The sequence below is a fragment of the Plectropomus leopardus genome, chromosome 8 (genome assembly GCF_008729295.1).
Source record: "Plectropomus leopardus isolate mb chromosome 8, YSFRI_Pleo_2.0, whole genome shotgun sequence".
Lineage (NCBI taxonomy): Eukaryota > Metazoa > Chordata > Actinopteri > Perciformes > Serranidae > Plectropomus > Plectropomus leopardus.
In genome coordinates, this window is record NC_056470.1 from 5,921,972 (window position 1) to 5,938,500 (window position 16,529).

The 16,529-nt window shown below is 39.5% G+C and overlaps 1 protein-coding gene across 1 annotated transcript in view; it reads left to right on the top strand.

The window, feature by feature from the left end:
• The window catches only part of prex1 (phosphatidylinositol-3,4,5-trisphosphate-dependent Rac exchange factor 1), a 113,312-nt gene that overhangs the window by 68,350 nt on the left and 28,433 nt on the right, over positions 1–16,529 (top strand). Inside the window, 6 exon segments of the mRNA XM_042492200.1 lie at positions 2,296–2,441; positions 5,587–5,679; positions 9,399–9,547; positions 9,631–9,716; positions 14,032–14,171; positions 15,915–16,059. Coding sequence (XP_042348134.1) covers positions 2,296–2,441; positions 5,587–5,679; positions 9,399–9,547; positions 9,631–9,716; positions 14,032–14,171; positions 15,915–16,059 — 759 coding nt within the window.

Consider the following 16,529-nt stretch of genomic DNA (forward strand, 5'->3'; position numbering starts at 1 on the left):
AAATAACTCACGTTCAGGCTATGTTTGAGTTGGCGTCAGGCCAGCGCAAGTGTGTGGCGTGTGTGTAATCAGTTTGTGAAGGCTTTTGTTCACCTGAGGGTGCCAGATGCTCGCCAAATCTCTGAACAGCTGGGTACCTTTGGCTGTCGGTGTTGTCAGTGCAAGCCCTATTTTATAGAAGCCATACAGATTTATACACCTAAGATAAAGAAATGTCTCGGTTGGTAGTCTTCTCTCTATGAGTGTGTTTGAGATTTTGGCCAAATGTCAAGAACTCCTGTGTGACACAAGCGAGATGGATATTTTCCCAATGATGTCCAACTCAATAAAATCTGCCTCCCACGTCATGGCTTTAGTCCAAATGTGAGCATCACATGCCAGTGTTATTTAAGGTTTACTTGTGTATCTGCACCTGTTGCAGCAGTGTACCCAATTTCTTTAAATCAGTCTTCAATTTCAAAATGTAACAAAATCAAAGTTAAAATGATGAATATAATCATTCATTCAACTGGTAGGCTGTAGGTCCTTAATTTCAATTTTAAAATTATTAGGCCTTAGAAATTGTTAAATAGCCTAAGCGTATGTCTAATTTAGTTAATCTGTCTTTTTATATATTTTTGTCAAAATGAGTCAAGCTCTTCCTTGTGAAAGTCCACATTTCTGGTGTTAAGCATTTTTAAACCTGCTACAAGGGACCCTAATACTGTCTTTTAACTTTACAATCGCACTAACCTGCAAAATATAGATCAACCCAACAAATTTTCATAACTATATTCTCAAATAAAATCTACCTGTAAATAGAACCCTTTATATACTACTTACCTTTACATTTTCACACAATAATTGAATGAGGAGAAGACAATTTGTCCAAATATCTGTTTTAAATTTGGTTAAAAAAACATGATTTTGAAAAGGCTTGAAAAGGTGTTAAATTTAAGTTTTTGATACCTATAGACTGTTCAAGAAAATTGTTTATGAGCGCAATAAATGCTGCCATACTGTAACTGAAGGCCTCATTTCAGTGATTTTTCTTTCTTATTAGAGAAACATCACGGAAATCTATAGTATGGTTAATCCAGTGCATTTTGGTTCAAGCTCAAACAGCTGTGAGTGAAGAAACATCTGTAATGTAGTCCTGACTGTTAGAAGTGCCCCATGTGCTGGAGTGAGGCTCAGCCGAATATTGGGATTTCTAAACATACTAACACACACTCACAAACTGTTTCATGTGTCCTCTGGAGGATCCTTCCCGAGCCTGGCCTGAGCTGGCTAGGACCCAGATGTGGTTTGACTCCAGATGTTGCTGCTAGCATCATTAGCTAATGAGCTAATTAACCGTTAGCTTGTTTGTGTGAAGATGTCCTCACATTTAGTGGCAGCAAACACTCGTATGTCTCCACAGGTCTTTGAAGTTGCAAATGATCTGCAAACAATGTCACATAACACTCCTCAAATTTAGGAGCTACAATTTAGAACAAGACCATCAATTTAGCCAGTAGTATACGCATAAACACATTCTGGATTGTTAATGCTAAATGCATTTTTTGCCCTTTCATTAGTGCCACTTTAAAGGGACAGTTCAATCTAAAATCAACAATACATATTTTTCCTCTTACCTGTAGTACTATTTATCAGTCTTGATCGTTTTGGTGTAAGTTGCTGAGTTTTGGAGATATCGGCTGTAGAGATGTCTGCCTTCTCTCCAATATAATGGAACTATATTGCACTTGGCTTGTGGTGCTTAAAGCACCAAAGGGATACATTTATCGTATGTATCACAGCACAGAAAGAAGAGAGCATCTACTGCTGAGGGTGCCATCAAGATTTACACATCGTGCTGTCACAGACAGGAGGATCCCATCCATAAGTAGATGCATGCTTTCTTCTCTATGGCGATGTAGTTGACAGGATGAGTTCAGTAGAAGGAAAATGGTACCTACATGAAAAAAAGGTCATGATATCTGGTAGGAAACATGCTGCTGAGCTATTCAAATTTATTTTTTTGTGCTTTAAACACCATAAGCTGGGTGCCATCTAGTTTCATTATATTGGAGAGAAGGCAGACATCTCTATGATTGATATCTCCAACACTCTGCAACTTACACCAAACAATCTAGACAGATAAATTGCATCACAGGTAAGAGGATATTTATTTATTTTTCATTTGGTGTGAACTATTCCTATAAGTCTTTTTTCAGCAACTTTTTAACTGAGATGCAGCATGTTGCTATTTCTATCATTATTTCTCTCCGCAGCAGCTTTCTGATTACACGCTGTGTGTGTTTTTCCCTTCAGTCTTGGAGAAGAGCGAGTTCAAAGACGAGTCCCAGTTCTTCCGTTTCTACGCGGATGAGGAAATGGAGGGAACGAGCACCAAGAGCAAGCAGCTCCAGCGCAACGACTTCAAACTCATCGAAAACATCTTGGCCAAGTCCCTGGTGGTGAGCTGGAACACAGACACACACATAAACACATCCACTTCCACATTCTCTCACACATATACGTGGTTACACAAATCGTTACTGTCACGCTCTGTCCAAAGTGCCAAAATCACTCAGTAGTTTTTGATTTCTTTGGAGAAAATTGACAATAATGAAGAGACAGTTGACATGTTTTACTGAGGCAAGCATCCCACATACAGCACAAAGATCTTTTAGTTCTCTACATTGTGACTCCAGCTTTATCCACACTAGAGATTGTTATTTAAAAAAAAAGAAAACACTGTACAGAATAGGAAACAACAAATTGATGGAGATGGATTCAGAATCAAAGAGAAACTGATCCACATTTAACTAGATATGCACCACTCTCCATGCAAATACATGCTTAAGCACATGCACGATACTCTGTGTGTGTGTGTGTGTGTGTGTGTGTGTGTGTGTGTGTGTGTGTGTGTGTGTGTGTGTATGTGTACGTGTACGTGTACACAGTGATGACATAACAGGACGGTATTGTACCGTATAGCTAATTGAACTGACATGTTAGCATCCATTATATCCTTCACTCCAGTTTGTTTGGACCTGTGTGTGTGTGTTCTCCCCAATCTCCACAGCTAGATGTAATTAACATCACTATACACGCAGAAACATCCCCCCTTTGTCCCCTCGGGAGCGTGGACTGCTTTGATGACAATAGACACCTTTGAATTTGCTCTGATCAGCGTGCATCTTAATGAGTTGTGTCTTGTGGAAATCAGCTGTACTGCCTGGAATGAAGTCCCTTTTGTGTTGCTGCTGAGACACAAGATTAAATAAACTATGAGAGATGACGGCAGTCGGTTGTTACAGTCAGATGTACTCCAAACTCGTCCTCATTTTGACGTTTTACTTTAGTGCAAAGACGTGAAACAGGGCCCTAGTTAGTGCAGGTGCGGTGGTGAGTTCTGCTTTAATTGAAACATTTAATATGACTTGCTAGAGAGGACTTATGACCTTTCATGTCATTAGATACCAATATTTTTTATTACTAAAAGGCTGCTTAGTTCCCCTATCCAATAATGCAGGGTCTGATGAAAGAGAAGAGTTTTCCTTCCTAATAAATGCTCTAATATTTAAAGCATATTTCCATTCCTTCTTTTTTGTGCTTGATAACACATTTACTTTTAACAATTTTCATTCATAACATGACAACAGGTGCTGGGAGAGTAGAGTAGAAGAACCCCCAAAAGGGGCAGAAATCAGAAGTCATATGTGCATAAATGAAAAATTTTCATATGCCCGCCACCGCGGACACATTGAGTGTAGAAGTGGGTCCTGAGAGTAAGATGCCCTAATCTAGTCTTTTTCTCTCTCAAACACAGACCAAACTCAGTTAAAAATGTGAAACTAGGCAGTGATGATCAAATATAAACTAAGATTATGTTACTGTTGCCTATTTCTCCCCTAAAATGTCTTTAGAAACATATCTTAGTGTACTGTTCTGCTGTAATACGGGAGTTGGTGAAGAGGAAGTGGGCGCCATACTGTTTCCTGTTTTGTAAAAAGGCTGAACAAACTGAGATCAAAATGTAAAACTTTTTTACTGGCCAGATGCCATTTTGTTCCCTTTGTCAAAACAGAAAAGCTCACATTACTAGTGGGAGTGTGTACTGGTCTGATGTGACAGAGTGCATTTAGATGTAGGTTTTCTACTTCTTGAGCAAAAGTGAATGCCACAGTCCTTTTTCACTGTTTTCGCTGGTCATATGGCACCAATTTTTAAGAGTATTTGCGTCTTTCTACTATATAGACTGCCCAGTTTTGGGAAAAAACTAACCCTGTTTATTAGTTTAAAGCATTAACCTTTAGGAGACTGTTCGTTAATAAAACTGCTCAACTGTGGGAAAGTTCCTGGAGTTTCTTGTAATTTAGAAATGCTTTATAGAAAGTTCAATGTGTGGTGAGACATAAAACCCAGCAACAAACCTCTGATGCTTAACACACGCATGCAGAAAGGTCGTTGCCAGGTCATCATGCTCTATATTTCGGGGCCAGATACAGGATAAAACATTCAGTTAAAAATTGGAGATTGTCTGATTATTGGATTAATGCTACCAGCACATAATTGTCAATATTTTAATGCTACCAGTTTGTCTTCAGATGTGCAGGGTACATTTATCATAAGCTAAATAGAAATACATTTTTCTACCGTAAAAGCGCAAAAGCAAAACTTTTTCCATTATATATTTTGCATTATGTCATATAGCCTGGTCATAATAACACAGAGTATAACTGATGTGTATTTCTTTGGCACATAAAATAAGGTCAATGTGCACTGGTTTAGGTTTAGCTAGCAGTGGTTTCCAGAGGCTGAAACAGAAATTGAAATGTTTAGTTAAGTCTATTATCTTTGGGGAAACCTACAAGCATCACTAGCATCCTTTTTCACTTTTCATATCGGATGGGAAGTAGACGTGCTATCTGGCCTTCTACAAGAGGTGGAAAAGACCCCCCCCATGATTAGCAGAACTAATCCCCCCTCATGGCTATTATTGACGCAAAGTACAGGAACTCTTTACTTACCACAGCCATGTCCTCTTACGTAACAGCCGTGATCCCCATCTTATCGGGGCTGTGCAGCAGGAAGATGGCCCCAGCAGCTTACCTAATGGAAGCCAGCTAATGTGTTTGGTGATGACAGCGTTTAACTAAGCCTCGCCCCACTGGGGAATAGAATACGAGAGGTTGAGAAAATCTTTTGAAGTGGGACACCTGGCACCCAACGAGATGCAAGATTGAAGCTATGATAATGTTTGGACAGTTTGTATATATGACCACCCAGAAAGGATGCCCCACATCAGCTTTTTTACATGAAGCATCAGTGATTTCTCAGAAGAAAGCGGTCATTGCTGCAAATATGATCAGATGACCCTTTACAGCCAGAGCATGCACTTAACTCCTGATTGAGAGTCAGATGTACGAGATACATGAATGAAAAGATATTTACAGGGTGAGGCAAAAGAAATGAATAAAAATATACTGCGTGTCACGACATTTTTTTTTTTGCCTCTTGCTTAGATGTGATGCAAAACCAGTGAAAGACATCCAGACCTAACAATCACTCACTTGTGTAAATGTGAGAGTAATTAGGTGATTTTCTCTGTACTAGATTCACCCCGAGGAAGAAGACTACGGCTTTGAGATCGAGGAGAAAAACAAGGCCATTGTGGTGAAATCTGTCACCAGGGGCTCACATGCTGAGGTAATGGCCAGCACACACACACACACACACACATACAAACACACATGCAGTATCTCCTTCCCGCCTCAGGGCATTAGTTCCAGTAGGTAATGGCTGTCTACTGTTTTGACGGCTGCTGTCAGTCTGCTTCTGTTTCGCTTTGGAAGGACTTCGCTCTGATTGGCTGTAGAGCCATTAGACATGCTTGCTCAAATCACCTCCACAAAAAATGCATACATACCATTTAACTCAACCAGAGTGATGGTAAAACACAGGAAGCTGTGACTAAAAATTTTAAACATTCATGATTATTGAGGGGTTATTGAGTCTTATGTTGTTGTTTTTTTAATAAGTCTCTTGCGGTATTAAGGCTCATTTATTCGTACAGTGCTTGTTGAAAAATGCCTGTTCGGAACAGACCAATTGCTTGGCCTCTAGAATTGCTGCTTGCCTTTTTCTCAAACTGCTCATCCAAACAACTTTGAGCACTGAGCAACACACCTGGACCCAAACAGCTGTAGATTTCTTATAATGTTCAGATATGAAAAAAATCTCTCATAACAGAATAACACACCAAACGCCCCCAAAGCACTCCAAAAATATGATGCATTTTTATTCCTTAAACTACCTAGCATAATATTGGAAATGAAGGCTTCACCTGTTATAAATATTTAATCAAATGCATGTAGCCTACATTGTGCTGATAATGTCTCTCTTTTACTCTTTACTTTAATCTTCACATAATTTGAATGCTAGTAGCTCAGTGAGGCTGACATGGCTTTTATAGTTTTACTTTTTGTTAATTTCATCCAAACATGATATCACATATAGGCAGGAGAACAGGTAAACAGTAGACACCAAGAGGAACAGAAGTCTTTCAAAACTTTTCAGTGGTTTCTTCTCTTTGTATATCTCTTTCTTATTCAGTCTCTCTTTTAAACTCTGCTCAGACTAACATGGAATAATGTTTTACTGCTGCTTAGAGACGGAGGGTAATTAGTAATGACACGTAATTGCATCTTACCAGTTAAGGAGTTGAAATTAGTGTGTTCAGGTTTTTTTTTCTGTAAAACAATATATGATGTGCTTATGTAAGCTGCAGTGGGAATGAGGCTAAATACAGAAATTACTTATTACTTACTTATAGATAAACACTCCCTTTACCTACGACAAACAAGGCATCTGTGGAAGAGTTGTAGATGACGGTGGTCTGTGAGGCCATTAAATACACCACAACATACGGATGGAGATTTCTTTTTTTAAGGTCTCTGTCATCTCCTATGGTCATATGTAGCTTAAATCAGCCAAGATGCCTCTGGTTCTGCTGTGTTTCATTCATATCAGTGAGCTTTCAGGAAAGGTGCACAAATACAATTGAAATAAATGTAGAGTCTGAACAGAGGGCTCAATGCGTGTCTGTAATGCTGAACATAAATCAGCCCTTCTTGTTATGTTCGGGAGCAGCCTGTCAAAATTAAATTTGTCAAATCTGTCTGCAGTAACAGAATTATTGTTTTTCAACCTGTCATATAGCTCAATGTCAGGTCTAAAGCAAGACTATTTTCCTGTCTTTCCCTGTGATTTCACCTTTGCTTCATGTCAGCCAGCTCTCTTGGACAGGCGACGTGTGACTTTTGCCAAATCTGACCAGCAACAGAACCTGTGTACTGTTTATACAATCTTCCCACCATTTTCCTACTTGAAAACACAGGACGGTGCCCTGGCTGTTTGTGGAATCTTCCTTTCCCACAGGTCCAGAGATGGGAAAACCCGTCCCTTGCCCTCATTTATTTTAACTCACCATCGTTTCTCTCATGTCCCTTTGGTTCAAGTTTCCTCATCACTTTCTGTTATTTTACTCATCGCAGTTCTTTCCCACATTGCTCTTCCCCTAAGTCATTTTCTGGATAATCGTCCTTTCTCTCCTCTGCCTGCCTCCATCGCAATAAACCCTCACTCTTCTTCTCCCTCTTCCACCCTTTTCTCCATCTCTCTCTCCCCTTCTTACTCTGTTATTCATCCCCCATGTCCCTCATTCCCCCACAGTAACAGGATTGCTGGTTGTGACACAGCCCGTGTGCCAGCAGCGTGAATGAAGCTCAGCTGATTCCCATGGGGCTCTGAAAAGGGCTGAGTGACATACACTCACACACACAAAGCTCTTTCACTATATGATACTGTTATAGAAAGTCACGTGCAGACAGGCACCCAAGCTGTATAATTACACACACACACACACACACACACACACACACACACACACATATACATCCTTCCACATTCAGATGGCTGTGGCTCCTCCTAGTCGTTCCTACATCCACCCTGGGCCGATATCCAGAGTCGGGGCCCGGCTCAGCCAAGGCCACCCCACCGGATCTGTGCCCAGGACACTGGACTCACATCGCGAACACACAGAGGCGCCATTATTCTCACAACGTGACTGAAGATGTGCGAGATGACTGCATTTAGTGACGTGCAGTGTGTGGTGCTGTGTGTCCAGCTTTTGAAAAAGGGATTTTAGAAGCTGACTGTGCAAAGCTGAGGATGTTTGGTGCTTGTGAGCCTGCATATTTATCATAGGTGTCATTTACTCTGGGGATGCTGGAGACATGTCTCCAACATTTTTTGTAATGGACAGTTTTGTCCCTGTCACTTTTTAAAAGCATAATATGGAAAAAAATCTGAACAATAGCTTATACCAAAAAATGTTTATTAATGAGAACACTTGGGAAAGGTTTATATATTTGCGCAATAAAAAAACATAAAATGCAATATAAAAAAAAAAAAACTAAAAAAAGTTAAAAGAAAAAAAAATCCCCCTAGTCTACTGCTTATAAAGTGACAGTAAAACATGCCCCTTTCTCTTTCTCCTTTCTCTCTCTCTCTTCAAACATGACATCACATATGATATACTTAAGTCCAGGAATTTATAAATGATACGAATTAATGTGTATTTGAAGTGAGTAGGTGTCACATGAAGATTTTAAGAGGTTACTTCTCCAAACAAAAGTGTAAATCATGCCTGCATGTGTGCTGACTCAGCAGAAGTAACATTCAATGAGAAAGGTTGACCTACTGGAGAATAGATATTTGAAAGTAACACAGAATGCCTGAGAGCCTTAATGCTATATATTTTATTCTGTTTTTATATTTATTTTTTATTGATTTTATTTTTAAAGAAAGGAAAAAGGCAACATCTGATAACTCAAACCACCACTGGTTGTGGGCAGCTTCATGATCACGAAATATACACTGAAATTAACCTTTCAATCTGGAATTGCGTGCAAATCCAACAGGCAAAAGGCAGGAGACGCGGGTGTAAAGATCATGCAGCTTAATCATATCTAGTAACCAATCTTGATGTTCACCCCTCCATAAAAAGCCTTTATTCATATGCTGGAAAACACATGGCAAGACTGAGCAGGCTGTGAAAACACTGAGCAGTACACACTGATTTTCTCTGTTTCTGTTTTTTTCTATGCTCCTTGGAGGCAAATGCACTGAGCAGAGACCTGATTTGGGGTAATACACAATACTCAGTGAAGTAAAACCTTAAGTCATATTTTAAATGAAGCTAATGCTGCACACAGGTCTCACTGTGACTCAAGAGAAAGAGAGATAGTTCACAGCTGTGGTACCCACCTGACACTCTTACTGTGCAAATGAGGGCTTTAATGGGAGCTGAAACAAACCTAAAAATAACCAGATTCTGTCTCTTGTCTGTGCGTCTGTCTGTCCAGATGGCCGGCCTGCAGGTGGGCAGGAAGATCTACACCATCAACGAGGACCTGCTGTTCCTCAGGCCCTTCTCCGAGGTGGAAACCATGATCAGCCAGGCCTTCTGCATACGACGCTCCCTGCGGCTGCTGGTTGCCACCAAGGCCAAGGAGTAAGGAAACACACTAAAAACACTCAGAAACAAACATATACACACATAAGGTTGACTGGTCTGACTGGTCTTTTCTCATCAAGAATTGTGAAGATCCCTGACAACCCAGACAGCCTCTCCTTCAGACTCTGCGGCTCTGCCCCTCCTCATGTCCACGCTGTCAGAAAAGGTGAGTGACTGCACCCTGAATACACTTTTACCCTTTTTCCACTTACATGGGCTGACTGGGCTTGATTTGGTCTGGTTTGGCACATCAGCCTAGCGTAGCAGGGATCTCAGTTACACCAGGTTTGAAGGTGTGTCTTTAACCCTTTAAAACCTGGGAAGAAGAAGGGAAAAGTTAGGGTTAGGGTTAACAAAAAACAAAAAAGAGAAATAACCAGAAAAAAATGCTTACAAATTATACTTATTCTGTAAAAAAATTTCATGTATAATTATGATAATTAGAAATAGAGTTTTCTGGAAATTATCATTTTCAAATTATACTAATTTCTTGCAATTTGCAGGACATTTCTTGCCAAGTTGCTCATTGGTTTTTGTGAGAGAAATTAAACCAGTTTGCTCTTGATTCAAAGGTTTTAATACTTTTGAAAGGTGCGTGAATGTAGCACAAAAAAGTGATGTTGATCCAGATTTCAAAGGGTTAACTAACAACAGCTTGTCCTGAATGCTGACATTTAAAAGCAGGCAGGCTGATCCGTGGCTAAAGGTCCCTCATTATTTGCTACAAGTGTGTTTTTCTCTTATCACACAGCACGGCAGGTAAAAGAAGTTTACGTGTTGTTGAGATTTGATGTTTGCTGAGGGTGCAGTTTAAGTCTTTTATCTGCAGCTCTTCATCTAACTGAGACTGTTTCTGTACCGTCTCTTCCTCCCTGCAGCAACAGTAATCTTTTTTCGTTGAAGAATTTAGTGATCAACACATTTCATTTTCTTTCCATTCCACTGTTATTTTGTCATGTAAAACTTTTTATGGTGAAGCAGCAAAATAAGGAAATGTTGGGTTTTCAATTTAACAATTTTTTTTGTCAATTTAACAGACTCCCATATGGCAAAAAGCAAACATGAAACATTGAAATAAAGCAGATGTCTAAAGTAAAAACATGACAACGTAGAGAAACTAAACTCCAGACCACTGGGATTCAGTTTGAAGCTACAAAAGAACTGAGAGCTGAACACACGGAGACTTTAAAAAACACCGTTCTCTCTGGTGTCTTGCATAAACAGAAGTCAGTGGAGTCTTGCAACACACACGCTTGTTTCAGGGAGGTAAGGGGTTGGCTGGTGTTGGCTGGAGTCTGCGTCAGTAAGACGTCATTGCTACCTGCTCAAAAGCGGCCAGGCATGCTTTTGGCTCTACTCCAAAGACGGTCTATCTCAGGCGTGGTTCGTCATTTCCATTAATGGAAATACAAATAGGCGTGGCATGGTTTGACACAGCACACCAAAAGTGCGAATGAAAAAAGGTAATTGACCACCAAAGATGTGACTTTTTCAGAGAAAACTAATACAATTCAACATTAAAACTACTGTTTGTAACAGAGATACACCCTGACATGTAGAAGATGACATACAAAAATCCTGTCCTTTCAAAGCACTGTTGCATTACTTTTGTATGTCATCTTCTACATGCCATTTTCAGGGAGAGTCTTAGCTGATGTTTTAATTGTCTTGTTTTGTTCATTTTTTTGTTTTATTCATAGAGCATATTAACTTCCTTTTTAGTCCTTCCATGTGGTAACTTTATTTTGTGTTCTTATATTTTATTTTGTTGTTTGGAGTTGTACATTTTGATTTTGAACTTTTGTTCCACGTTGTTTGTAACTTTTGATGCTGCCTGTCTTGGCTAGGATACTCTTGAAAAAGAGGTTTTTAGTCACAAGAGGCTTTTATGGTTAAAGGTTAAATAAAATAAATAGAAAATACTATATTGAGAATAACAAACAGGATAAGGATGTACCACTTAACCTTTCATAATAATAAAGATACAAATTAGAAGGTTGTGGTCCTCGTTTACCAAGATCACATAGTAAGAGAAGCAAAAAAATGAAGAAGAATTTAACATTAGAAGTGATCAGTCACATATAACAACACAGTATACACCATAGTCTTTAAAGGTAAAAAGATCAGCACCAGTTTCTACTTTATGTGTAATGGAAAATAATCTGTTGATGGGTTTAAGAGGTCACAGCTCTCTGGGGGATGTAATCCAATTAATATTTTCTTAAATTCAGTTACAAGAGAGATATATTTTGGTTAAGACCCCGATACTGGAGATAGGCGGACAGATTTATAGAAGTTTGACCGTGTTACTGCAGGATTTGTGCCAGTAAATGCTTTGAAGGTGTTTACAGTGTCAGAAAGACAAATAATTCGGGGTGAATTTGAGGGAAAGATGAGGTAACTCTAGCCTCCAACCACCTGTTACTTTCTGCTTTTAGTGAGCCTCTATTAGGTTTTTATGGCCACCTGTCAGCCAGACAGCCTGCTGACAGGGTGCACGCCCCTAATAGACTTTACTCTACTTTTAAAACACACGTACACACACACACACACACACACACACACACACACACACACACACACATACACATGCACTTTGCTCAGAGCTAAAAGTGCAAAAGATAACTGAAAAGTACCCCCAAACTTTCAATCCTTCTCATTCGCCTTCCTCTTCCCTTACTGCCTCCTAACCAGATGTTTGTATCACCTAGACTGACTCCAAATAGAGGCATGAGTGATTTATGAGAGGTGAAGTGAGGGATGAATCCAAATGTGTAAACCAGACAGGAGTGAGAGAGGACAAAAACAGCAAGAAGAGGAGCCGCTGCTCGATGCAACCAAGGAATGTGATCTTGTGGTTTTATTTTATTATGACAGGGGGACTTCTCCGCTTTCTCTCCCTCTCCCCATTTGTCTCCTTCCCTCTCCCTCCCCTCACTCCCTCTCCTTTTCTCTCTTTTCTAGTGTCTTGTATCCCTTCTGGTGTCTGAGCTGCTCTATGAGGAGCAGTTTTTTTCCGGCTGATATTCAACAGCCTCCAGCTGTTTTTTTTCTCTGTTCCTAAATCAGTCCCCCTGTGTGATATCCATGCATGGGTCAAGTAGCCCCGGAGTTAGGTAATTGCTGGCACCTTGGGTGGAAGTGATGCCAGCGCTGGTATTTTTAGGTCTGAGAGGAAGATGATGGAGGTGTTGATTGGACTTCCAGGCTGCAAAGCCATTAGTAGCTTGGGACAGCATGTTACGGCATTGAACCGAATAATTTTCTTTTTTCCTCCAGGAACAAAGGGGCGAGGTTATGTACACATGTGGGAATTGCGTCCAAAACAAGATTCCATAGAAATTATAGTCATGTACTTTAATTTTAGGAGGAGGGGTTTTTTGCCTAGATATGGGAAACACTTTTAAAGCTACAGTTGGTAACTTTTAAAAAAATAATGTTTTTCATATTTCCTGAAACACACATTCTATCCTCACAGAGAGAGATAGTTAATGGGAGAAAAAGATCAAGTTCCTCCTCCTCTTAGTGTTTCTATTGGCATTTGCTAGAATCCACCGTGGCTAAGGAAAAAATAACCAATCAGGGCCAAGGAGTCTTTGATGCAGCCGTCAATCTGTAGTCAAACTGTCAAGCAAGCAGCTCCGATCAAACATAAATCAAGATTCTCTTATTGCATTGCCTCTTTCTCAACTCAGATGTTTTCAGAAACATATTTTAGTATACTGTTTAGCTGTAAAATGAGAAAGGTTGCTCTGGCCATACACAGCGCTTGGTTTTGGCTCACAGTACACTACAATCTAAACAAAATCCAATAAAACATAATAATAAAAAAAACATAATAATAAAAAAGTAAACGGCAATTAAAAGAAAAAAGCATATACATAATAATGATAGTAATGTTAAAAATCACACATGTTGTGCTGCCTCTTTTGACTGTTATCTCAACAATTACTAACAATTATTAAGTATGCACATTTTTAGTCTCCCACTTGGACCACCATTTTCTGGCTAATACCCCCTTTCCCCTTATATTATATGTCAATTGTTCCATTTTTTTTAACTTGTTCTACATTAACTTGTTAATGCAATAAGAGAATATTTATTCATATTTAATCAGCGCAGCCTAGTTTGACAGTTTGACCACAGTTCACAAGTCTTTGACATGATAGACACTCCTCAGCTCTGATTGGTTGTTTTCCTTCAGCCATAGTGAATTCTTTTAAATGCCATTAGAAACACCAAGAGGAGGAGGATCATAATTTTTTTTCACAGACTATCTTTCTCATATACCACTGTGTGGATGTAGCAACCGTTAAAGCAAAAGTAAATTTTGTAAAAGTCACCAACCACAGCTTTAATGCCTTCTTTTTTCTGACTTAGATGCCATGTTTACAAAATGTCCCCATGTGTTGTTTACAGTTCCACATTACCTATACCACTTTGTGACCTTTGACCTCTAGTGCTGTTTTGACACACTGCAGGCTGGGAGGCAGCGGGGGCGGGTCTTCAGCCTGGCCAGGTCATTCTGAAGGTCAACGGCAACAACGTCAACCACAGCGACTACCAGGAGGTCCTGGAGCACTTCACCGCGCAGCACACACACCAGGAGCCTCCCCAAGCGGTGAGGGGACACATGACAACAAACACAAGCACACACTGTCTTTTTTTTTTACTGTTTGTTTTGTTGTTTGTTTTTTTAATCAGAGCAGGTTTTGTAGTGCAAGTGGGACATTTATTTAGAGGATTTGAAAAGAATTTGTGACGGAGTCCAGTGAGTTTTTTGTTTTTTTTATAATACCTAAGTAATGCCACAAGGTAGCATGATGACTATCAGTTTTAGGTTTATAGGTGACTTTATCAGGTCATTCAACAATGTGGGACAGCTCACTCAATTCACATTTGAGGGGCTAACAGAGTAGAGAACCCCTGTGGCCCAGACATTCCTGCTCCGAGACGGTATATATATATAAAACAAAATTAGCATTAGTTAGAGCTACAATTACAAACAGCAACTTAGTCTTTGAGAAGAAAAACATGTATTAAAAACTTCAAGGATTTTACTGACTTTGTATCTATTAAATCTTAATCTCTGCATGATACCAAAGTGGTGTCACGCGACATGTTTCTTCCTTTCTTCTGCGTTCCTGTCTCCAACAGTGGGTGGCCTTGTGAGCTCGGACATAAATTACTGGCTGACACTTTGTCACTGCAGGCCACTTGTAGCGAGGGTTGAACATTTTTCAGGTCCAGATACAATCCTGCCTGGAGAGAAGAGGTTGCCAAAGCTACAAATAAACATCCTCTTTCCACTGAATTTTCATCCACTCCCATTGCAAAAGTTCTGTTTTAAAACATTGAAACCTGGCAAACTGGCATGATTTATTTCAAAAACATGTGAAGACAGCAATGAATAACTAAAGATATGACCCAGAAATTAGCAAGAAATTAATAAAAAGTACAAGAAAAAAGGCAAAAAAAACAAGGAAACGACCTGGGAAAAAATGCAATTATTCATTTGCTCTGCTATGCTGTGTTTTTTATAATATTTAAAAACAGTTCTCTGGACATTTTACCCTAGCTGTTTTTAAAAAGTAATTTTCTATATGTACTAATTTCTTGCAATTTCTGGGACCTCTTGCCAGGTTGCTCATTGCCTTTTTCCCTCGTGTTTTTGCCAGAAATTGCACCAGTTTGCTCAGGGTTCAAAGATTTAAAACACATCTGAATGCAGTGCAAGAAAAGTAAAGATGATCTAGGTTTCATAGAGTTAAAGTAACAATAGCAGATTTTTATTTCTGGATGCTAGTATTTACATTCCATACTACACAGCTAACTTTCAAAACCCTTGTAAAAAGCCAAGTCTGGTTGCAACAGCAGTATTTCACATGGCTGCAGTCAGAGAAGGACGTCCTCCTTTCTCTATAAAGCACATTGTTTTGTTTTGTTTTAGTTTTATTTAGCTTGGCCTACTCCTCTGGCAAATCCTCTTGAACAGGCTCAGCTGAGCAGCCTTATTTTGGACTTCTTCCAGTAAATGTTTGCTGGTTCGTTTAACAGCAGGATAAATTACAAGGATGTTGCTGATGTGGTTGACTGCACTGCTGAGTTTGGGCGGTGCAGTCAGCCCTGATTACCTTGTCAGGTGAAGTGTCCACAGGCAGTATAGAAATACTGCAGAACCTTTTCTTCAAATTCAGTTCATAAAGTGCACCCACATCCACAGCCTTTTATTAAAAAAAAACACACTTGTCACACTCTCTACTTATCTCACCTATACCTCACATCCTCCTCCTACACTCACTTCCTCATTTTAATTCCAGTGATGATTTATTGCACCTCATTGTAATAATTCTGTTTCCCCCAGTGTCAGTGGGTGTATCGAGCATTCGAGGATGTGGAAGAGCTCCAACAAAAGAGAGGCGCAGGTGAGAAGGAGGAGAGTCCTTTCAGTCCGTGTCCAGTGGAGAATGGCTCTGAGCACGAGGAGGAGAACGGCACCAACGGAACAGGTAAAACACAACGCTGCGTCCTCTGAAATGAGTTCTTTCATTTGTGCTTGAATTTAAAAACAAAAAAAGAAACTCCCTCACACTGTCCTGTTTACTGCTGATTTATCTATTGAATGAAAAAAACATGTCCGTCCAGCAGACCTTCATCGGGTATGGTGGCAGCATCAGAACTTTTATACAAACACAAAGACTGCCTTTATTGTTTTTAATCATCCAGTCAGAGGACTGCTGAGACTGATGATCACTTAAAACTGCTTTGCATCATCAGCCAGACAATAGAGTTAAAAAAACAACTCAATAAATCACAATAAACATTAAATATAGCTACATGTAACCTTACATACCCCGCAATTCAAAACATAATAAGTATCATTATAAACATCATCCTGCAATAAATGCCTGAAAGTTCCTCGAATAGTCACAAGACATAAGTATGTGAATAAATGGAGCAAATAGAATAAATACCAAAT